General features: G+C 44.2%; 1 protein-coding gene across 1 annotated transcript; it reads left to right on the top strand.

The window, feature by feature from the left end:
* Ddx21 (DExD-box helicase 21) lies at positions 1–17,767 on the top strand. The gene is made up of 15 exons (XM_055598983.1): positions 1–169; positions 2,485–2,922; positions 4,713–4,791; positions 5,371–5,549; positions 6,482–6,599; positions 7,515–7,700; positions 8,783–8,928; positions 9,576–9,725; positions 10,117–10,278; positions 11,116–11,235; positions 12,577–12,650; positions 14,521–14,680; positions 15,445–15,579; positions 16,765–16,809; positions 17,245–17,767. The coding sequence occupies exons 1-15, from the start codon at positions 83–85 to the stop codon at positions 17,521–17,523; spliced, it is 2,358 nt and encodes a 785-aa protein (XP_055454958.1). The 5' UTR covers positions 1–82; the 3' UTR covers positions 17,524–17,767.
* The last annotated feature ends 7,066 nt before the right edge of the window (positions 17,768–24,833 follow it).

Below are 24,833 nucleotides of genomic sequence, written 5' to 3'. Positions count from 1 at the left end.
TGAGAGGCGGTCCACGTTTTTTCGCTCTCTCCTGTACACGCGGTTGAGGAAGCCCGTGGGCCTGAGCAGGTCGTGCTGAAAAATGCCGGGAAAACTCCGGAGTGAGTCCAGGCTGGCACCAGACGCGGCCGAGGAGAGCATGGAGACCGTGCCGAAGCCCAGCGGGAAGGTGAGACCGGGCCCCGGGCCGGGCGGGGAGCGCGTGGCCCTCGCTCCGCGGGCCCCCTGACGCCGGGCTGACCCGGCTTGAGAGTGTGAAAGGGGATTGCAGATCGCTTCACAGTGTGGACTGGAGCCGCGGACAGCAGGGTCTGCAGTGACGCGCTTCCCCCTCTGTGAAGAACAAACTCAGAAAACGCCTAGAATTTCTGGCTCAGGTCTGCGTGTAATTGCAGCTGGGCTAAGTGAACTCCCTGTTCTGTAGAGGACCTCCGTGCGCACTGTTAAATCGCCCTGTCTCTTCTTACCTCCTTGGATGAAAAGATTTAACTTGTGACAGTCTCTAATGATCAAAGTAGGAGGGAACCAAAGTTGTCCCCGATCTCCTGTGTTGTACGACTTCGTTGAGGTTTGTGCTGTCTCCGGGGGCTTTTAGGTTAGGAGCCCTGTAAAGAAACAGCAGCATTATTTCGATTAGCTGGGAACCTCAGAGCACCCGCGCTACGCGTCTGCGTCCGCATTCACAGCTCTAGGATACTGAAGTCAGGAGGGAGGGACCTGCCTACTCATTTATGTCCCTATCTCCTGTTTTTCACGTATGTAACAGGCGATCGTTATTTTAAAGACGGTTTTTGTGGTCCCATTGACGAAAGCCTGGGCTGCTCACGTGTTGGCAGGTGCCGTACCCGCTGAGCTCTAGCCAGCGGTTCTCAACCTGTGGGACCACTACGCTTAGCAGTAGCGAAATGACAGTTATGAAGTAGCAACGAGGTAATTTATGTTCGGGGGGCCCCAAAACATGAGGAACTGTATAAAAGAGAAGAACTAGTATTAGGAAGGTTGAGAACCACCGCCTTAGCCCACTGCAGTTTAGTCCCACGGTTATTGCCTGGGACTCCACTACTAGCAGTCTAGTGTAAGTGGCTACTAATTGGTAGTTTTCAATAATATGAGAAGTTGTAAATTTAAATAAAGCCCAAGTAAAGCTTTGCAATGAGAATAATAGATTGGATAGTTTTAGTAATATTATTTGTTTCGTCTTTATGTGAATTCATTTTGTCCTTTGAAGTACAAATTTCATTTGTGTTTTTATCTATAAAGGAATTTAGGAAGGGAAGACAAACCTGCTTTTAAGACATACAAAGCTTTATTTCTCTTCTAGTTAACTTTGCACAGTGCTTGTGTGTGTATGTGTATGTGTGTGCGCGTGCTCACTCCTGCATGTGTGGAAACGAGGGGTCGGTGCTGGGTGGGGGTCTCCAGCATTTGCTACTCTGGGTTTTTGAAGACAGGGTTTCTCTGTGCACTCTGAGTATCCTGGAAGACCAGGCTGACCTCTGACTCAGGCATCCACCTGCCTCTGCCTCCTGAGGGCTGGGATTTAAGGCATGCGCCACCACCTGGCTTGTCACTCTACTCTTGAGGATAAGGTTTCTATGTGATCTGGAGCCCCTGATTCACCTAGGCTGGCTTGCTCCCCATTCCAGCCCCACCAGCTAGAGTGACAGGCATGCCCCACCACACCTATCTTTTTACATGGGTGCTGGAGTTTGAGACTCAAGTCCTCATGTTTACACTGTAAGCATTTTGCCCCCTGAACAATTTTCCCAGATCTTGGCCTTTTTTTTTTTCTTTTCTTTTCTTTTTTTTCTCTTTTTTTTTCTAGTATGTAGTATAGAGCCTTAAAATCTCCTAGGAAAGTTCCATTTTATAAGGGTTGGCCAGTATGAACTGAAGAGTTACTTTGAAGAACTCTTTATTCCCCCATGCTAATATAACTGTTGGTATATACTTATTTCCACTTTAGCTAAGAAATGGTATTAGAAAGCATACTGTGTTGTTTGTTTGTTTGTTTTTTAATAATGTTTTTTTAATTGTAATTGCATTAAGCCAGCTGTAGTAGCACACACTTTTAATCACAGAAGGCACAGGCAGGTGGATCTGTGAGTTCAATGCTAGCTTGGTCTACAGAGTGAGTTCCCAGATCAGCAAGAGGTATACAGTGAGACCCTGTCTCTGAAAATTATAATTACATCATTGCTCCCCTCTTCTTTCCTCCTCCAGCTTCTTCCATGTAACCCCCACCTAGTTCGATTTTGAATTCATTGTCTCCCTTTAAGTTGTTTGCATAAACACACACACCCAAATGCAGCCAGTTCGGCCCACAGGTTACCTGTATGTGCTCAGGGCTGATTTTTAATTTATACAGTATTTGGATGTCTAAGGCTGTGGTCTCCATGAGTAGTCCTGACATCCAGCATTGATGGATCTTAAACAAGTATAGCAGCCTTGCTCAGTGCTTGTGTCTTCACAATTAATTTTCAGAAAACTGGAAAAGAGAAGGCCAAATCTAAGACCAAAGAAGCCACAGAAGGAATGGAAGAGGCTGTCTCCTCCAAAGCTAAAACAGTTAAAAAGAAAGGGCTCTCTGAAGATGATGTTGAACCCCCTAAATCCAAGAAGGCCAAGAAGCAAGAGGAAGCACATGAAGACCACACTGATTCTAAAAGCAAAACCCCCAAGAAGAAAAAGGAGCCCCTCGAGAAGAAAGCGGCCTCTGCGAAAACCAAAAAAACAAAAGTGGAGGAGCCTTCTGAAGAAGATACTGACATTCCTAAGCCCAAGAAAATGAAGAAAGGGAAGGAAGCAAATGGAGACGCTGCAGAGAAAAGCCCCAAGCTCAAGAATGGATTCTCTCATTCTGAATCAAACTCGAACTCCAGTGAAGCTCCTGGTGAGGAAAGTAGTAGTGAGACAGAAAAGGTAAGTTTGTGCTTTCCTTCTGCTTATTTTATCCCAGTGTGTGTAGATAGCACTGGAGGCATTCCTTTTCTCCTACCTTTGGGTCCTGGTGTTTGAACCTGGCTGTGAGGCTTGGGGAGGAGTGCTGCCTGCTGCTGCCCCACTAGTGGGGAAGTTTTACTAGTGTAGGTGGGCTGTGCTTCCTGTTATAGAGAAGTAGGGCATCACTGCACATAGTTATAAACATTTTAAAACTGTTTGCGTGCTGGAGGTTGGATCCAGGGCCTCAGCATACATGTTTTTTAATGGAAAGAAAATTTATATGTTTCAAGAAAGGAAAACATCCTATGAAAGATTTTTTTTTTCCCTTAGGTTCATGGTCAGTATTTTCAGTTTTTTCCTGACAGAAGAGTATCAAGAGAAGTGGAACAGGCAGGTGTGGTGTCAGCACTGGGGAGGCAGAGCCAGGCGGATCTCTGAGTGTGAGGCCAGCCTGGTCTACAGAGTGAGTCCAGGACAGCCAAGACCACACAGAGAAACCCTGTCTCAAAAAACAAAAAACAAACACACAAAAAGCGCACGCTAGAAAAAGAGAATTTAAAAATTTACCATGAAGAAAAAAAGCTCCCTCACATATTTCAGTTTTCTTCCCTCACATATGTCACAGGTAGAGAGGTAGACAGCTGACAGTTTGGATGTTTCCTTGCAGTACATTGTACATCCACAACTTGAAAAAAAATCAGGTTGGAATTATACCTTTGACAGTAGTGTATTCTGCCTTCTCCATCTTTAAATAAATATTTCTCCTACTTTAAATGCTAAAAAATACTTAATAGATATATGATGGATGTAATATATGTGTTTATAAAGTAACTTCACATTCCTTCCTAGTAAAAGTTTGGTTTAAAAATTTTTTAGGTTTATTTTATTATTTTTATGTATGTGGATGTTTTGATTAAATGTGCCTTGTTTGTGCCTGGCACCCACTGAGGCTTTGTGCTTTGGATTTCCTGGAACTGGAATCCTGGATGGTTATTCCCAACACCATGTGGTGTTGGGAATCAAACCTGGGCCTTCGGCAAGACTAACCAGTGCCCTTTACTGTTGAGCTACTTCCCCAAACAGTTGTTTTTTCCTCTTAAACTATGTGAACACTTTATGGTAACCATTTGTTCTCTACTTTTTAGTTTATTTCATGTGTGTGAGTTTTTTGCCTGCATGTCTGTAAGTGTACCACATGAATGCACTCCTATTGCCCATTTGAGTCAAGATCCTTTAGAATTACACATGGAATTGACCCTGAGCCTAGAAGAGCAACAGGGTATTTTTGTTTGCTTTGGTTGAGTCAGAGTCACTCTATATAGCCCTGGTTGTCTTGGAACTCATTATGTAGACCAGGCTGGCCTAGAACTCACAGAGATTCATCTGCTGTTGTTGGGTTATTAATATTTATTATTGATTTATCTTTTAGTTAAACAGTGGTTTTTCCTAAACCAGCTGTGTCTCTCCACTCAGAGAGAAGGATTTATTTAATTAACTTAGAGTACAATACTGGGCAATAGTTACTCTATCTTAAACCTCCAAACCCGCAAAGTTTCCTACCATTCAGAGTTCACCCATTATACTTGCTTTTAGTCATATCTTAGGTCCAGTACATTTCTCCTCATGGTTCCAAGCCTTCTCTTGCCGACCCCTGCTCTCCTACTCCTTCCCGCTTCCCTCTCCTCTCCCTGGGCTCTCTTTCTCTGGTGGCACCCTGTATTCACTTGGCATATGAATTACTGATTTCTGTGGGTCTTTTGCTTTGATAGGAAGAAATACCTGTGGAACAGAAAGAAGGAGCTTTCTCCAATTTTCCAATATCTGAAGAGACTGTCAAGCTTCTCAAAGGTGAGACTCCAGCGTCATTGCTTGAACTCTAGTGCATGGAGACCAGTTCTTAGTGTCAGCATCTTTGGCACAGTGGAGCAGACCTGTGCATTACAAATGGATTATGCTGTTTTGATTTAGTTATTAAAACTTAATCATTCAGAAGTGTGGTGACTGACACACCGTCTTTGATCTCTGTCATCTTCCACCTGAGGCTAATGTTGCCAGGGTGTCTTGGATCCCTTGGTCTGTCAGAACCAGCAAAGAGGTCCAGATGCTTCCCTGGTACAGAATGGTGTTGAACATAGGGCCTTGGTCTTTTACGTTCAGATGAGCTTATGGGTGAGATTTGATCACAAATACAATCACACCATTAAAATTATAATTAAAAATTATTAATAATAAATTTCAGTCTAGTGGATTCTTCCCTGACCTTCACTTTGTAGATGTTTATGAAAAGGTAAAATTTCCCACCTCTATAGGACCACAAGTATGAGTGTGTTTCAGCTGGGCTTGGCATGTTAACAGAACTTCAGGGTTTGGCCCCTAAGACTTACATAAAACAGAACAATGTTAGTAACATGATTGGTTTGCTCACAGCTCGTGGGGTGAGCTTCCTGTTTCCCATACAAGCCAAGACATTCCACCATGTGTACAGCGGGAAAGACTTAATTGCCCAGGCGCGGACAGGGACTGGGAAGACGTTCTCCTTTGCCATCCCTTTGATTGAGAAGCTTCAGAGTGGGCTCCAAGACAGGAAGAGAGGCCGCGCCCCTCAGGTAACTATCTTAAGCTCATCACAGGCTTCGGCTCAGCCCCCAGAAGCACATGTGGGCTTGGTTCGCACATGCTACTTAACCCGAAAGTCCTTGTGTCACTAAAGTTAGTCTGAATGTAGGCTAGGGTGATTCTTCCAGATTGTTGGCCATCAGCTCTATATTCCTGTAATCTGCCCCAAAGTCGTGATTATCCATATTTACTAACATTCATATTCCCTTGAAAATGTTGGGTGTGCATGGGGCACCCAGACTTGATCCTGGGTATGTATGTATATACGTACTATTTGGGACATGGTCTCTAGATTTGGCTGGTCGCTAGCTCACAGAATCTCTTTCCTTTGCCTCTGGAGTGTTGTTAATATAAAGGCTACCAAGACTGCTTTCTGGATCATTGCTTTTGATGGTACCCAGAATGAAGTGAGTACAAAGAAACCTGTCGACAAGTGTTTGGCTCTGCCTGCTGTAGTTTAAGCCCAAGCTTGGCCTCCACCTGGCCTGTGGACTTGAGTCATTTACTCTTTAATATCTGCCAAGAAGGTTGTTGAGAATTCAGTCAGAGTAATGAGTAGAAAGGACTTTGTAGTGCATAAGACACCAGGGAAAGCTGGAATACCAGCTAATGTTGTTGGTGTAGCTCCTACAGCGTACTTTCCTGAACCTCTGTGGTTCTCCACCTAGTTCTCTGGAGCAGCATGCATCTGGACACCTACTTCTAACTGTTCCGACAGGCTCTTAGGGCACTGCCTGGGGACTGTATCAGTGGTCCTGGAACATTTGCATATTTAGCATGTGGTATGTGTTGCAAAGCACATGGTAAATGTTTCATTATAGGACAAGGTGAATGGGGTGAGTCAAGGGTTGCCATGCTTCAGGGGTGTCTGAGAAAGGAACATGCTTCCCAATGCTTTGAAAATCTGGTTTTTCTCTCTCAGGTACTAGTTCTTGCACCTACAAGAGAATTAGCAAATCAAGTGAGCAAAGACTTCAGTGACATCACCAAAAAGTTATCAGTGGCTTGTTTTTATGGTGGAACTCCATATGGTGGTCAAAGTAAGTAAATTCAAAAGCTGGGGCGGGGGTGTGCATCCTCAGCTTGAAGTCTGTCTTTCTTACATTTTCGAGGTTTCTCTCTTGCCTGTTGTTGAAGGATGGTGAAGAAGAGCAGGGTTCCGGGTTACTTTTTTCTATTTGTGAACATTGTATTAAATAATAAAAGGTGGGCTGGAGAAATAGCTCAGTGGTTAAGAGCACTGGACGCTCTTCCACAGGTCCTGGATTCAATTCCCAGCACGTACATGGTGTCTTATAACCATCTATAATGAGATCTGGTACCCTGGCTGCCATGCAGGTATACATGTAGGCAGAACACTGTGTACCTAATAAATAAATACCTTTAAAAATCATAATATAAATTGCCTAGTGAAGCCTTCTAACTGCTTCTGTATCAGGCACAGTGAGTGAAGTGAGCACACGGCTCCAGTGTTTTGTTCCCTCCTTAGGGTGTTTGCCCTTTTACACCCAGTCACCCTACAGAAAGGTGCCTATTTCTTGGCCTCACATAGTGAGTGACACATTTGTTAAGTTAAGGCAGGGAAGAAGGTAAGAGTTCAGGAGCATCTGAGGTATATATATTGATACCCTGTCTCAATACAATAATAATGTTTCTGTTTTTTAAAGATTGTTACAGGTTTGAAGTCTACACAATTTCTGAGCCAAACATTTTTTTATGCAACTATTTCCTATTGGTTCATTTTCCTTTTATGTTAGTATGCTGGCCCTGTGTTTCCACATGCTGTCCTGCTGAAGGTTATGTGCCTTCAGTGTTGTTACTGTCATTACTTACAGCATATTACCTTGTAGCTGTCTAGTAATAGTTAAGAACGAAAATATGTTTAAAAAAAAGTCCATACTGCCAAAAGGAATTTTAAAACAAGACAAGTCTTTCTGTTGCTATTTTTTAAATAGTTGAACGAATGCGGAGTGGGATTGATATCTTGGTGGGGACCCCAGGCCGTATTAAAGACCACCTACAGAATGGCAAGCTAGACCTCACCAAACTGAAACATGTTGTGCTGGATGAAGTGGACCAGATGTTGGATATGGGTTTTGCCGATCAAGTGGAAGAAATTTTGTGTGTGGCATATAAGAAAGGTAAGCCCCAAATTTAAGAGACTGACGAAAGGGACCAAAAGCAGGTTTGTGATGAAATTGTCTTCCAGGAGATAAATAAAGACACTTACTTGGGAAAACTTGGAATATTTATTTATTTGACAGGGTTTCTCTGTGTAGCTCTGGCTGTCCTGGAACTCATTCTGTAGACCAGGCTGGCCTTGAACTCAGAGATCCAGCTGCCTCTGCATCCCGAGTACTGGGATTAAAAGTGTGTACCACCACCATCGTGCTAACACTTGGAATTAAAAAAAAAAAAAAATTTTTTTTTTAAACTTGGACACTAAAAAAAAAAAATGATTTGTTATATGATAGGTGAAAACTTGGGGGAAGAAAAATATCATATTCTGTCAGTCTTTTAGTGTGTTCCTTGTGTATATGTAAAGTATAAATCACCAGTTAGGTATTAAAACTTTGTCAGGCGATTTATTCTACCATCTGCCTCCTTTCACCTTTATTCATATAGAGGGTTCTGGTCACAGTTGCAGTAGCTAGAATTGATTCTGCAGCCCAGGTCTCCATGAGTACAGCTACTGATAGGCTGTAAGGTGCGCTGATCTGGTTCTGTCAGCTTGCGCTTTGGGGCTTTGACAACAATAGTTCTCCTAAGTCCAGATTGGGAGTCTTTGGGGGGTGCTGAGGATTGAACTCAAGGCTTTGTCGCTGAATTGCACCCCTAGCCCTGGTTCTAGATTCTGACAGTGTTACGCTGCTGTGGGTTTTGTCAGGGGCTGTGTAGACATCCATGCTGCTTGGTACCTGGCCTTCCAGGATTGGTTGTCTTTTAGTTGGTGGGCCTCCCTCATGAAGCAGATTCCTGTGTGAGTGAGAGCCGGCAAAGACTAGAGAGCAGAACAGGTTCCATGTACTTTCATCATTGAGGGAGCCTTTACTCTAACAGATTTCAGTCTTGTGTGTTGGGAGCTTTCAGCATCTTTTTATTGTGTCTTGGATGTGTGGCTGGCTTCCAGTGGTTGGTGGTACATCCTGGAGGTCAGGTGAGGTGGAGTGCTATGTATGCAGGCTTGCTTGGATTATTCACACTGACTTCTTTTTCCCCCAAGATTCTGAAGACAACCCCCAAACATTGCTTTTCTCTGCAACTTGCCCTCATTGGGTATTTAATGTTGCTAAGAAATACATGAAATCTACATACGAACAGGTGGACCTGATTGGTAAAAAGACTCAGAAAGCAGCCATAACTGTGGAGGTAAATGATTCATTTAGTTGCCGGAATTAGTATTAAATTGTCAGTCATTCTGTTTCTTGTCTGATAGTTTTAAGAATAACGAATACAAGCTCTTTACGGATAAATACTGTCTATGAAGAGCCAAGTCAATATGTATGGTATCTGTGCTTTATGGATTTCACTATCTAGTAGCCCGATTTCAGAGTCATTTGGAACTTAGGTTTAGATAAACAAAAGTGATTACGTTTAGAATTTAGTCGCTAGGGGGCATTAGAGCAGCATTATGCATGATCTTGAATCTGTTTCATCCTAGGCTCCGGTACCTAGATGAATTCATTTCACCCAAAACTAGGCCTGTGCAGCAGTTACTACATTGCTGTTAAGTGGATGAAGGGGCGTAGTACACACAGGCCTTTCTTTTCTGCTATTTGGTTTCCTGATTACAATATGATGCAAAGAAGCCAGACACTCTGGAGAAAGTGCTGTGAACAGACCATGTTGCTCTTGACTTCGCTATATTTAGTTTCCTTCTTTTTTCTAAGCAGGGGTGGCAGCAGACAGCCTGTACGGCCTGCGTTTACTTCCTGTACCAAGACAGACTTGAGAGTTGAGAAAGGAGCTGTAATGTCCCAGCCATCTTTACTAAATGTTGTCTTTTCTCTTAAAAGCACCTGGCGATTAAGTGTCACTGGAGTGAGAGGGCTGCTGTTATTGGGGATGTGATCCGAGTGTACAGTGGGCATCAAGGACGTACTATCATCTTCTGTGAAACCAAGAGGGAAGCCCAGGAGCTATCACAGAACACATGTATAAAGCAGGTTGGTCCTTCTCATGCCCAGAAAGGCTGGGTCCTCAGTAAGTCTTCACCCTGGACTCTGCTTTTCAGTCAGCCAGTGACTTCTGGGTGTGTTAGATTAGGAGGAGCTTCTCTGTTGGTCAGCTTTGGTGGCTCTCTTGTAAAGCTTCACTTAGTAGGTGTAGTCATGTTTGGAAGTATTTTCAACCTTGGAGAATACAGTTAGAAACGGCGGATGTGATGGCTGAGGTCTACAGACGGTTTGGGGATTTTTCCATTTAAGATATACATGGAAGAAAGCATCTGTTTTTCACTTTGTATTATTTTCAGGAGTATTCCCAAACTGAGCCCTTGCGCCTCTTGGCGGGTGTCATATTGGGTCTGGAATTCTTAGGTCAGTTTTTCTTTGGCAGGATGCCCAGTCTTTACATGGCGACATTCCCCAGAAGCAAAGGGAAATCACGCTGAAAGGTTTTCGAAATGGCAGTTTTGGAGTTTTGGTGGCAACCAATGTTGCTGCCCGTGGGTTAGACATCCCTGAGGTTGACTTGGTTGTACAAAGCTGTCCACCAAAGGTGAGTTTTTTCAGTTGTTTGTTGTTTTTTACTAACAATACAAAGTTACTGCTTTGTGTCTCTGCCTTGCTAAAAGCCACGCAGTTGACTTACGGTTTGCGGTAGATTGTCACTTACGGTGGCATATAGCTTTCATTCCAGGATTCTGTGAGTTTGGCAGCCTGAGTTCTAATATAAAGATTTCCAGACTGACCATTTGCTGCCTGGCTTTTTATTTAACTTTATTTTGTACCTTGGATCTTGAAGGCTTGTAGAAAAGAATGTGATAACCTGTTGGTAGTATGTTCTAGCAACCTTCCCACTTCTCTTGGTAAAAGCCTCTCATGGGCCCTTTTGATTTTCTAGAAACTATACACAGTCAGTTTAGATAGGTACACAGACAATTAGAAGTCGGGCTCTGCATTCAGTGTTTTTTTTCTGAGTTGGTTTCTGTGTTTTCCTGCCGATTTCATTTCATTTTTTGTAATGTAGTAAGATTCATTGTGCCTATATACATTTTCTTTATCCATTCATCTGTTGGACATATAAGCTGGTTCCATGTTCTTCAATTGTGAATAAAAACACTCTAATTTGTGAACAAATTTTCAAAAAGACTTGAGTGTATAGAGTTAAGTATGATGTCTTTTTAAAAATACGTTTTAATAAATGTAATAAAATAAGCTTTAATACTTTTAAAGCAACCATTTAGAAATATACAAACCCTTGGGCTATTTGCACTCGGGACAGGGACCACTGTTTGAGAGGTTTCAAAACTCATAGGTATTTGGTGTTGTTCAGTGAGCTTTGCACGGGCTGCTTTAATCTTTATTGTGTCACTCATGCGCTTGGTATCTATAGGATGTGGAGTCTTACATTCATCGTTCGGGAAGGACCGGCAGAGCTGGAAGGACAGGTGTTTGCATCTGTTTTTATCAGCACAAGGAAGAGTACCAGTTAGCACAAGTGGAACAGAAAGCGGTAAAGTGACTTTTTAAACTTGTGTTCAGCACATGCTTAGATCTGAAGGCAACGTCAACCTTTGGAGTCAGGGCTAAAGCTGAGTGTTCTTTCTGTGGTTGAAGGCCTGCTAAATAATTTCCATTTGAAAATGATACATTTCTTGTATTTGAAAGACAATTCTTAGAAAATAGTATGAACATGACCACAAATATTTCAGGAGCTTAGAGAGTATGGAGAAGGGATGGTAGGAAGGAGCGTCGGGATATAAAGGGAACTAGGTATGTGGTTATATGTAGCTAAACACTGGAGAGGCTGAAGCAGGTGAAATCAGGTTTGATACCCTGTCTTTAAGGAGGGCGGGGCGACACTAGATATCCTTAGAGAATTGGTAATTTATGTAAATAATTCCTCCTTTAGAAGGAAGACCTTAGCTGCTCCCTTGCACTAGAGTGGCTTCACTTAGTGGCTGCCACATAGACTAGAACGTGGTGAGGAGTAGTCCGGTGCCTGCGTGAGCAGTGGTGAAGCAGGTGGCCCTGAGAGGAGGGGTGAGATGGTCGTTCACCTGTGGCATTAATTCTCTTTCCAAACCCATAGTCTTTGTCTATGGAGGAGAGTGAGTATTGGACAGTCTCACATTAAGGGTCAGCCTATAAAATAACTCCTTTGTTGCAGTAATTTTAAAAAAACAAGTGTCAGGCTATATATTATTTATTATTAGCTATAAGATTATCTCAGCGGTATTATTTAACCCGCTATCACAAATAAGACAGATACCTGTTAGAATTTATAATTGCCTTATTTACCTTGAGCTGGGCAGATATTTCACCTACGCTATCTCAATAACCTCACCATCCACCTCCCAGCCCCTATCCAACAGCATCCACCTTAACCATCCTCATCTGAGCTATCTTCCATCTATATAATCTTATAATCTTTTATTCTTCATCTGGGCCTTTCCAAGCCATTGTTGGGAGTCTGTTCTCCAGGCCCACGTGATTCCTTCTTCACGCTAACCCATCGTGGCATCCTCCTTCCTTCCTCCTCTCTTCCCATCCATCTTTCCCATTATTCTTCTGTCCTTCTAAGCCACGCCTACCCCATTCTCCCCTGCCCAGGTATAGGCTGTTTAATTAGCCATTCAGGTAGGTTTACACAAGGATAGGCATATCCAGGCAGTACCCAAATCTTGAGGGCCAGTACTAAAAGCATCAGACCAACCTCTAACACTCCTTAGAACTGTTAAGGTCCTGGGAAACAGGGCCAGGTAAGCGCAGAGTACAAGAAAAAGGAAATGTTACTTAGATTCAGTAGAAGCCGTAATCTTTGTACATGAAATTGTGGTTTGTTTTCTTGTAGGGAATTAAATTTAAACGGATAGGTGTTCCTTCTGCAACAGAAATAATAAAAGCCTCCAGCAAAGATGCCATAAGGTATGCTCTCTACCATCACCCAGGTCTGTTTCCGTGCTGCTTCTTGAACATTCAATGTTTCTTTTCTTGCTGCTTATCAGTTGCTCATCATAAAACAGACAACTTGACAGAATAAATGTACTTGTTTTCAGTCCTCTGCTCCATCCTGTTCCTGAGCCCTGTCAATAGTTGGGTTTGTGCTGGACATGTTAAGGATATGTCCCACCTCATCCCTAGTTAGATGTGACCACATTCCAAATTCACTTACTTCCTATGTAGTGAAAGAGGAATGATAGAGGGCAAGGACTGATGAGCTCTCCTCTTGAGTGTGTGACTGGTATCGGCATCGTTGTGTAGAACTGCCGTGTAGACTGAAGGCTTTTCAGGTTCTTGGGATTCCTGGCTCTGGCCCCTGCACATCATAGTCGGGTTGAGTAGGGTTAACATCTTGAAAACAGAATCTGTTTTCCACACTGAGGACTGGCATATATGCCCTGTTAATGTATCCTGAGCTCAGAGGGTATGTGACATGGGGAACAGGGCCCCAGAAGTCAGCACTTTTCACATTTGAGTCAGAATGCTGATCCCTAGGCCATGGCTAGATGTGGCAGTCTCAAAATAGTGCCTTCATGCCTTGGGGCTCAGGAAATGATTGGGGTGGAGTGACAGTGTGAAGTTGGAAAAGGACCCTAAAAACAGCTTCCCAGTGCCTTTGTGATGGCTTGAAGCTTCACCTTTTTGGAGCACTACCCTGACCAGATGCTGCCTGAAGGGCAGTGACCAGGAGTGAGAAGATGAAGTCTACCTTGAGCCATTTCTAGTATGGTTATCCAGGGAAGAAAGGAGAGCTGCAGCTGTAGTTAGTCAGTGACCCTTGCAGCTGACCCTGGATTTTAGGAAGGTGGTTTCTCCTGCTGCACACAGTTTGAACATGTAATAAGCAAAGAAAGTGCTACTTGTTTAGTGGTGAGAGAGTGGGAGCCTTCCCCAAACTGCATTTTCAAGTTGATTTTATCATAGCATGTTTTCCTTTAAGTGCACTAAGATGGGCACTGTGGAGTACTAGCAAGTGTAGGAAATACGGGCATGGTGATCAGGAAGAGGAGGAAGATTCTGGCAGTGGGTAGGAGATATTCTCTAGGGTGGCAGCTTTTTGCCCGCCCAGCTCACCCTGCATAGCATACAGATATGCTGGTTTGTTACTGCCAAGACAATGCCCATTCTCCAGAAAATACTGTGTTCTTAAACTTGATATAGAGCATTTCTTAAAAGTTGCAGAATGTAAGTGGCTATAGTTTCATCTAGTTCTAAACTAATGCTTACTAGTGTTTAGTGGCCTTTTTTTTTTTTTTTTTTAAGTTCAATATTATATACTGTCATTTAAAGACAGTAACAGGGCCAGGTGGTGGTGGCACATGCCTTTAATCCCAGTACTTGGAGGCAGAAGCAGGTGAATCTCTGTGAGTTCAAGGCCATCCTGGTCTACAAATTGAGTCCTAGGACAGCCAGGGCTACACAGACAAACCCTGTCTTAAAACCAAAAGGAAGGAAGGAAGGAAAAGAAAAGAAAGGAGGGAGGGAGGAAGGCAGTACCAGGGCTGCGCATGGTGCTGCACATCTGGAATCTCAGCAGGAGGATGACTGAATATGAGGCCATCCTGTTCTGTATAGCAGCTTTCAGACATAGTAAAGCCCTGTCTCAAAGAGCACAACACAAGCAAATAAGTGCACTGTGTACCTCAGTGTGTCTTCTGTCTCAGCAATGCCTGTAACTCACTGTCTAGAAGATGCCCTTGAACTTGATACCCTCCTGCCTCCACCTCCTAAGGGATTCCCAGCATATGGCAGCACCTCCTTCATTATTCTCTAACAAGTTCATTTGAAACCACAGGCTTTTGGATTCTGTGCCTCCTACCGCCATTGGCCACTTCAAGCAGTCGGCTGAGAAGCTGATTGAGGAGAAAGGAGCTGTTGAGGCCCTGGCAGCCGCGCTGGCCCACATCTCAGGGGCCACATCTGTCGACCAGCGCTCCTTGATCAACTCACAAGCGGTAAAGAGTTGGTGCTTTATAAAATGGCTTAAGCAAAACTGAGAGTTCATTTGAACTTCCTAATTGGCCTCACCTTCTCTAGGAGATGGGAAGGCTCTGTCTGTGTTTGCAATTTTCCTAATCAAAAACAAAACCGAAGGGCCCAAAATAGGTGTGTCCTAGTGAGACTCAGCAGGTTAAGGTTAAGGGCCTGCCACCAAACCTGACAATGACTTAAGTTCGATCCCCAGCCTCCACATAGTGGAAGGAGAAAACAGATTTCTGCACTTGGTGTCTGGCGTCTACACATAAGCTCAAGAGAGACAAATAAACTAAACTGTACTAAGCCTGTATCTGGGTGTGGGGATGTACAGGCCAGCCTGGAACTCTACAGAGTGAGTTCCAGGACAGGCAGCCTACACAGATAAACCCTGGCTCGAAAACCGGAAAAAAAAAAAAAAAAAAAGAAGTATTAAAACCCACTGACTTGAACGTTGGTACATTAAAGTTTCATGTTTTTATTGCTGTAGACCAGTGTGGCATAAGAACACTGGTAGCCTGTCTTCATCCGGTCCCCTTCAGGGCAGCCCTTGAGCAAACTGGTGGCTGGGTCCTGACATTAATACTCCCCACCAGGCTAAGGCTGCCCCAGTCCACCCATCGGTGAGGCTGGGTGGTTGTGCTGTCAGGGAAAGCTTCCCCAGAAATACTATTGTCCCCATAGCAAGTGCTTATGGTGCTGCTTGGTTTTCAAGACTTAAGTCCACGCCCCTCTCTCCCCTAAGGGCTTTGTGACCATGATCCTGCGGTGCTCCATTGAAATGCCCAACATCAGTTATGCTTGGAAAGAACTTAAGGAGCAGCTAGGCGAAAGCATTGATGCCAAAGTGAGGGGGATGGTCTTCCTCAAAGGCAAACTGGTGAGTCTGGGTCCTCTGTGACTTCATCTTAGCTTGGTAGTTAGCTGGTAACCAGAATGTGTCCGCTCCCTGCCTGGAGGAGATGCTGCATCTCCTCACTCTTCCTCTGCGCTTTGACAGCGCAGTCTCCAGCCCAAACTGCTCTGCACACAATGTCAGCCTCCCAACACACAGCTGCCTTCCTGCCATCTTCCCTTCCATGGTTCATTAAGTAGCTTAGTTGGGTATTTTGAATTGAAATTTTTTAAGTTATTGTGGTACCTTTATGGGAAAATGAGAATTACCAGGGCAGATAGGTGTTCTTGGGGAATAGCTTTGACTGCGGGAACCTTTGGGGCACACGTTCACATGTGCATGGAGAGCGCAGAGCCCTGTCTCAGGTGAAGGTGCTTCTGCGGTGGGGAATACCTGATCAGAGCAGCTGTCCATCTTCAGAGGCTAAGGGTAAGCTTGTTTTGCTTACCAGTTCCACATCTTGACCCCAGCGCGCTACTGTCTACTGTCACACCATGCCTTATTCCCAGTGGGTGCTGACTTGGTTACTAAACAGTGCCTTCCCATTGTCCTTTGAGACTTAGCTCTGACTCCCCGTGCAGCTTCCCAGTCCTTACTGTGCAGCAGAGTTCCTGGAACATGTTCACCCTGGTGAATCTTCCTCTGCCCTGATTGCTTACATAGGAAGGCCTCGAGCTAGTGACTTCTCTAGAAACCCTCTCTAGAAACCCCAGTGACGCGGTGCTCCTGGCTCTGCATGGGAGAAGCCTGTGAATGTCAGTCTTTTCGCACCTAACTGACAGCATGCTGAGGCTGGTGAAATCTCTGGGTGGAAAAAGTGCTGCTCAGACTGTCAGCACTGTGTGAGCTAAGAGTAGTGTGTTTGTAGCTCCTAGCTGATAGGCCATTCTCACGTTCTCACATAAAACCGATGAAAAGCTAGAGGTCAGCCCCAAAAGCTAACTCCGTTTTCTGCTCTTCATTGTGTCCTCCTGAGTGTGAATTAGCACAGTGTAACAGCCAGGAGTGCCTACCTGCCCTGGCAGTTGCTTATCCTTCAGCTGCCGCTGTTTGTAGAAGCCTGTGTTCGCCAGGCTCTCGAGTTCCATCTAACTCGGTACCTTCTGTTTTCTTTATATTCTGCAGTGTCAGTGTGTTAGTTGGATTAACTCTTCCTGCTTTGATTTCTAGGGAGTTTGTTTTGATGTCCGCACTGAAGCAGTCACGGAAATTCAGGTATTTTTCTTTTGGATTTCAGTGTTTGTAGACCCAAATCATACAGTATTTATTCTGAAGGCAGGGTGACAGTGTGGACCACAGAGAACAGTCTCCGTTTTCTTGTGACCCTGCTTCTGGGCCTGCCTTGCTCCTTCCTGTAGTTGGGCCCAGCGTCTGCTCTGCTGCTCTGTGCGTGCTTTCCTGCATACTTGCCGTTGCTGTGTTTCTTAACACTGTGCCAAGTGTGTTCCTCAGACGGCTACAGCAAATTTCAAAATGTAGATTGCGGGCTGCCCTCCAGAACGCCTGTCCCCACACTCACCACAGCTTTGGGACCTCTTACTTGGCACTAGCATCTTTCTAAGCACCTAGTTATCCAACTTGTTCCTTGGAGAGATTACAGTAAGTTTTTCTTATGGCCTTAAAACCATGGAATAAACTTTCTGCCCTCAGGAAAAGTGGCATGATTCGAGACGCTGGCAGCTCACTGTGGCCACGGAACAGCCGGAGCTGGAAGGACCCCTGGAAGGGTATCGAGGCGGCAGGGGTCAGCGGGACAGCAGCCGTGGTTCTTTCAGAGGACAGCGGGGTGGAAGCAGGAACTTCAGGGGACAAGGCCAACGCGGAGGAAGTAAAAACTTCAGAGGTCAGCGACCAGGTGGTGGCAACAAAAGTAACAGATCCCCAAATAAAGGCCAGAAGCGGAGTTTTGGTAAAGCGTTTGGTCAGTGAGTAGAAGCAAGCAGGAACTGCACACTGTGGACGCCAGTGCCCTTCCTACTGTCAAAGCCCCAGTACTTCCTTCTGTTTTGATCATTTGCTCCCCCACCCCCATTCCTTGCAGAGAGGCTTCTGAACTATTTGATCTAACCATCAACTATCTTTTGTGAAAAGGGATAGGAATTCATCCTATCATTTTGCATTCTTTTCCAACGTATATCTAGATTTATGAAGTAAAGCCAACCACGGATCCATCTATGCTCGTATGTTGATCTTGCAAGTTCATCCTTGTGTGTACACTGGGGCCTGAGCTCAGAACCTCGCACATGTGGACCATGTACGAGCCCTACTGCCAAACTCCATCTCTAGTCCCTAAAAGTCTCTCTCACTCATATCCTGTAAAGAAAGGACCTAGGGGATATGTCAGTCTCTGGAGAACTGCATGAGTCAGAGCTGTTTATTTTTGTTCGCATTCCTTGGCCTCCTCACAAGCAAATTTCTGGTCTGTACATGTACCTGCTGAGGGCTGTTACCAAGCAGTGCTTTTCAAAAGCCATTTCAGACTTAGCTAATTGAAGCAGTTTGTGCCAGCCTCTGGATGGGAACAGGTAACACAGATTGTGATTCACTCCGTAGAGTCTCCGCATACTCTGTTTCTCGTTTAGGTGACTTTTGTTCCAGTGAGTTCTCCGCAGTGTATTTAGGTACATTTTCATAGGAACCAGTGTCTTCAAAGTTTTGTCCCAAATGTCTGATGTCTAGATTTTTTCCCCCCATGGGTGATGAGACTGGATAGAAGGTATTTAAGGTCTTCTGCCCTACTTTTGGAAGATTAATTTACCAAGAAGTAATTAAGGGAAGATGGGTCTTTCTTGGCATTGCTGAAGAATGTTTAAGAACAGCACAACAGTGTTCTTGATCTTCACGTATGAGGAGGCAGCGGGAAGAATGCTTTGAATGGTGGCCCTTTTATGGGTCATGTCTCTTCTAGTGTGCAACCGGGCTTTTAAGGGGCAGAATGGGACAATATTGTTTTCTCAGTGGCCTAGATCTTAAAGCACAACGTAAGATCTATTTCTGTTAAGCTGCTTCTCCATTGAAAACATCACTGTTTAGCGAATCTGTCTAAGACAAACTGCCATTTTAAGCTGTTGCTTTGAGGGAACTGAGGAACTTAGCGTAGCACCTGGCCCCATGATAGTTGCCTGAGCTATTCTTTAATACCTGCCTGGGTGTTCTTTTCTCTGGGAAACATCTCACCTAGCTCAAGTGGTGGGGTCGTCTAGCCTGCCTAGCAATTCTGTACAGAGAATCTTAGAGCAAGCTAGGAAGGAAAATCAGATTCAATTGTTTAGATGGCTAAGATCTTGAGACTCAATATCTGATTTTAGTGTGATCCTTACCTTCTTCCCCGAACACCTCAGCATCAAAGAGCTCTGGTAACCAAATCAGCTGCAGAGAGTTGAGGCATGGTCCTTTTTCTATTTAGATTCAGTTTTCACCTTGAGCCTGACCCAGATAGTCCTTGTCCTCTGTGCTGGGAATTCTTTTGGATTTCTTTTCTTTGTCGATGACTCTGTGCCCTGTAATAGGTTTTGGTTTTGTTCAATTACTTGGGCTCGATGTAATGAAACATTTCACTATTAGGATAAGAAATCTGCCCTGTGACGCATATGAAGGGACATGCTGGCTGTACTTTCAGGAGTGCTGGCACAGCTAGGAGTGCTGGCACAGCTAGGCCTTTCTGGATTATGGGTTAGTCTGTAGAAAAATGACCTGCTGGAAACCAAACACAGTCAAGGGGAGAGTAATAGGAATTTTAATGTACACAACTTGCTTAAAAGAAAACATGTCTCTTTGAACAAATGAAGATAGGTTTTCTTCTGGACCCCAGGATCTAAACAATATTTATGTGTATAATTCAGCTAATATTTGGTTTAAGTGCATTTATTGGGAAATGTTACCATTTTTACTATTTTCTACAGAGAAAATATTTTTCAGTTTATCAAATACCTTGACTTTGGAATTACAACCTGTTTTTCAGTTCCAGCTGTCTTGTGTACTTGTTTCTCTGCAGTTGTACATAAAATGTTTTTACATTAAATGAGTTACTATATAAAGTACTGCATTATGCCATAATAAAGATACTAATACATTATATTTAGTTTTTGGTGGCGTTCGTTTTCTAAAATGAAAATAGCTTGGCATTTTTATAACAGTGACTGCTAGGTATACAGCTCTAGTAAAACTTGGGGCTAGGGCTGCAGCTTGGTGTGGAGACTTGCCCTCCTTTGCATGTTTATGGACGGGGGTGGTAGAAGTAAAAGGATCAGGAAGGGAGGTTAGCCTTGGCTAAATTTTCATAAAAATAAAAGCAATCCTACATTAACATTTTAATAGGCAATTTTATACAAATTCATTTCTTGAAAAGAATTATTCAGTTTTGTGAATTGCTCTCACATTCTGTATTTATCTTTCTGTACATATAGATACACTGGATCTATATGTATGAGATTTGCTTAAAACTTTAAAAAATAGTTTTACATTAATTTTTTGTTGTTTTCAAGTCAGGATCTGCTACATAGTGCTCCTGCAACTAGGTAGACCAGATAGGTCTTCAATTCGAGAGAGCCATGAGACTCTGCCTCCTGAATGCTGGTAGATTTGGTGGGGAGGGGAAGGTATTGTTAGGTTTTTCAAGACAGCGTTTCTTTTTGTTGCTCTGGCTGTCCTGGAACTTAAGCTGTAGGCCAGGCTGGCTTGAAACTCATCTCCTGCCTCTGCCACCTGAGTGCTGGGATGAAAGATGTGTGCCTGTATTAAAACAATTAAAAAACTTGCAAGCAAAAACACACCAAAATTAATCAGACCCAGAGGCTATACAACTTAAAGAGCTTTTTTGTTTGTTTGTTTTTTTCAAGACTGGTTACTCTGTGTATCCTTGGCTGTCTTGGACCCACTTTGTAGACCAGGCTGGCCTCAAACTCAGAGAGATTGGCCTACCTCTGCCTCCCTGAGAGCTGGGATTACAGGTGTGAGCTGCCACACAGCAAAAAGGTTGCCTTTTTTTTTTTTTTTTTTCTTTCTTTCTGTTTTTTTTTTCAAGACAGGGTCTTTGTAACAGGGACCTGGTTGGCCTCAAACTCAGAGATCTGCCTACCTCTGCCTCCAAGTACTGGGATCAAAGGCATTCACCACCTGGCTGTTTAAAGAGCTTACATATAGCTGGAATTGCCACTGGAAATGGAAGTTGTGAAGCTTCATATTAAGTTTTATACTTTAAGTATCAAATATTTTACCTACTAGATGTTTGGTTGGAACTGCTACTCACCTCCATGCAAGTTGCAATGCACCGGCTGCCTCCTTCCCTCAGCCCCACCCGCAGAGAGACAGCCCTCGCCTCAGATCTAGAAAACCCATTACCTTAGCCTGCACATGGGACTTCCTGGCTCTGTCTGAACCCTACTGGGAACAGTACCTAATAAACCTGCATTCATCTACCCTGCACTTTTCCTGGGGAACCCACTATAGACCAAAGTACAGTTACTACCAAAGTCCAACTTGGTAAACCAGTAAATTCTATTGGGGTTACTTACAGGAATATAGTAAGGGGTTATAAGGAGCAGAAACAACTCAAAGACAGCTGCATCTCCAAAGCCCACTCCAGCATGAGTGACAGCTTACAAACCTGGAAGGCTCCTTCCCAGGTGCCCCAGCCAATGTAAACCTGGGCAGGTTTCTGCTTCTTCCAGGCATCTGGCCTGGACTTAGTCTTCATTGGAGCTTTTCTCCTCAGTCTTTGCAGCTCAGGTTCACTTAGTCCAAGGACTCAGCTTCTGTTGCTTACTCTGGCAAGGAAAGACCTCTTGAATCTGGTTAGTTTCTGGGACTTCCTGAAGCTGTTTTGAGTCGTTTACTTTCCTGCTTAAAGAGCTTTCCCAAAGGATGGACAGGAACCTGTTACACAACCACTGCCAAAACTATAAGTTCTAACAGCCTGGCCTGGTGCCTCAGGCAGATCTCCCTGGGTTTGAGGCCAGCCTGTTAGCTACTCACACCACCTCAAGGAGCAGCAGGACAAGAAAGGCCCTGCTGTGGACTCCTTTGTAAATCTTCAATCAAAGGGTTTTTTGTTGTTGTTGTTGTTTTGTTTTCTCAGAGTAAATGTTTATTTTGGAGCCAAATTTGAGTGATTACAGTCCAGGAACATATATTCAGGTCTTCCCAAGTACAGTGTTCCAATATAGAAGCAGTTTCATGGAGTTCTTATAGTACAGAACAAAGAAAATTTGAAATCAAGGTATTTTAAAAATGTACTGGAGGCATCTAGGTGAGGTGACACACGACTTTAATCCCAGCACTCAGGGAGGAAGAGGCAGGCAGATCTATTGTGAGTTTGAGGCCAGCCTAAGCAAGCCAGTCCAGGACAGCCAGTGCTACATAGAGAAACCCTGTCTCAAAAATTCAAGAGAGACAGAGAGAGCGCATTGGTGGAAACGTTAAGTTACAGTTACAGGCAGAGGAGTCTCACCTAAAGGCCCCAGATGCTATCTAATAGTAGCAGATAGGCCTTCTGATAGGTGGAGAACAGATTTAGGTCAATACAGTGCAACAGTGTTTCTCTGTTTTTCAGGATGTTAGGCCTGACATACAGGTGGGCACTAAGGGCTCTTTAAGAGAAATAGCTCTTTAACCCAAGAGAAATAGCATCATTTCTAAACATTCTAATCTCTTCAAAGTAAAAAAAAAAAAAAGTTGTAGTAACGTTTGCTTTGTCTTTTCATTTTCCTGGGATTCTGTCTAAATCCCACACAAGGCGGTGAGTATGGGGCACCCCAACTGTGCCAAGCAGAGCTTTATCATTTACATGAGTGTTCCTAATCCTCATCCTTACCTTTAGCTGCTAATCTCTCTCTACCATCCTTTTACTGCACAAGGACAAGTTTCAAGGCTCTGTGTTTTTTTGCCCTCAACCTCTAGTTTCACATAGGATAGCAGACCCTCCCTTTGAAAAAGAAGAGGAAAATAGGAAACTTTAACATTGATTAAATATGGTTAACAACCTTACTCAACGATACATTGCCTTAGGTGAAAGTAAGAAAACAGAATAAGAAACTGTCTCGGATCTGAGCCAACAGAGTAAAGTGAGTTGCTGACTTCTGCTTTGGTAGCCTGCCTGCCCCTCCCTCTTCTGAAGGGCGCATACATCTATTCTTCTCCTTTGAGAAGTGAACACCAATGTCCACTTACACAGCAAGTTCTGTTTGCTAAAGATGAAACTGTCTTCATAGAAATCTGCAAATTCAGCTTCTGTAAAACTTGCTCAGCTCCAGGAAAAACTTCTGTTGAATAGGGATTAAAAAAAACCCAAAAAACAAAAACACCCTAAGATAGTCACAAGATTCTGACAATATCTAACATTATAAACCGTGGGATGTTTCTGATCCGGGCTGAGTCTCTTTACTCAACTGCTGCTGCTCAGAAATTAAAAGTTTTCCTTTATCTCTGAGTGCTGAGAAAGGCCCCACTTCCCTCAAGAGTTCTAGCATCTAGAACCAACACCTTGAGCTCTGACCCGACCTCAGTGTCTCGGAAATCCAACCAAAGGTTATTAAGGGCTGTTGAGAGAGATTGGTGTTGAAGGACCCCATCATCAAGCCTTGTGACCTGATTGTGAACTATAGGACTCGTGTGGATTAGAACTCACTTCTGAAACTTACCCCGTGACCTCTACATGCATAGCAGGACACAAGCACACTAAACACATGCACACAAGTGAAATAATATTTAATTATACTTCATTAAACTTTTTAAAAAATTTAAAAGGTTTTATCTTAAACTGAGTTTGGTGGCACATGGTAATCCCATTGGAAGGCAACGGCAGGAGGATTGCCAGGAGCTCAAGGCAAGCCTGTGGAAGTACCAGACCAGCCAAGGTTATAGAACAAGGCCTTTTCTAATCCCAGCACCCTGGAGGCAGAGGCAGTCAGATCTCGGATCTGCAGGACAGCCAAAGCTACATAGAACCTGTCTCAATAAATAAATACTAATATTAGTACTAACATATAGTCCGTGAGTGGCACACCTCAGGGACCTGTGAGGTACCACAGTGGGCTGAGAGGCGCCACTACAGGAGCTGCCGCTGCGGTGGTAGCTTCTCTCCACAGCCATAAGCCTCCGCCAAAGACACCTCCCCCCCCCCCCCCCCCCAGGCCTGCAAGGCCTTCCTGTCCTGACTCATGGGCCCAATCCAAAAAAGGGGGGAGGTGGAGGTGGGAAAAGAAAGCCACCAATCCCTGAATTCCCCAAGCTCAGGACTTGAAATCCCACCAAACTTCACCCTGGGAAGTGCTGCCCTCTAAGAAATCCTAGGTAAGCCCTGCCTACTTTTCAATCCACTGCTGTTTCTCAGCCATTCCTGGATTTTTCCCTCCCATTAAATCTACCTGAGGTTCATTGTGCCTTGTGACTTTCCAGAGCTGTAATACTTTCTCCGGAGCAGAGCTACAATGCTTTCCCTTCAGAGCTCCAAAACTTACAAAGTAAGCACCAGCGTGGCTGGGTGGTGGTTCACCCATGAATTCTAGCGCTCTGGATGCCGGGGTGTGCGGCAGGTGCACAGGAAGATGCTGAGTCTGAGGCTATCTATCCCGCGCTACGTGGTAGCAAACCATCCCAAAAAATAAAGGGCTGAAACGGAGAGTGAATCTATTTGCTAGCTTGAAACAAGATCTGGCGCAGGTGTTAAGTCTGCAGATAATTGCCACCACACCTGGCTCCGGGCCTCTCTGAGATTTTCAGGTGGTTGGAAGCATGTGAGCTGGCGCAGGAAGTAAAGGCTAAGCCTGAAGGGCTGAGTTTGATTCCCAAGGGCCTGTCCTCTGACCTCTACGTGCACTCCGTGGTACACGTTCCTCCAAATAGAATCTTCAGCTCAGTGATAGCCTAATGCACTAATATTTGTACAATTCCTGCCTATCAACTGAGCAGTTACCGAGAGAAATTAGTGTTAACGGTACCCTGAATTTCATTTAAGTTAGGGACTGAACCCCCGGTCTCAGGCACTATAGGTAAGTACCTTACCCCTAAGCTATACCCCACAGATCTGATTCTGAACATTTTCATAGAAACTGTATATCCATCCCTCGGGATGAAGCGCGAGAAGCCACACAGCTCCAGGAGCAGATGAAGGCTCTGTCCTCCGGCGTGAGAGCTTCGTTGCCCTGACGACGGCTGTTGTGGCGACCAGAGCGCCCTCCGGTTGGCTGCTGCCGAGCGTCTCGCGCTGCCCCCTACGGAGTTCATTGGTCGGCGCTCTACAG

This window comes from Psammomys obesus, unplaced genomic scaffold (assembly GCF_907164565.1).
Source record: "Psammomys obesus unplaced genomic scaffold, mPsaObe1.curated_primary_1811, whole genome shotgun sequence".
Taxonomy (NCBI): Eukaryota; Metazoa; Chordata; class Mammalia; order Rodentia; family Muridae; genus Psammomys; species Psammomys obesus.
Note: the sequence above shows the minus strand (reverse complement) of the source record. Positions and strands in the feature narration are given on the sequence as shown.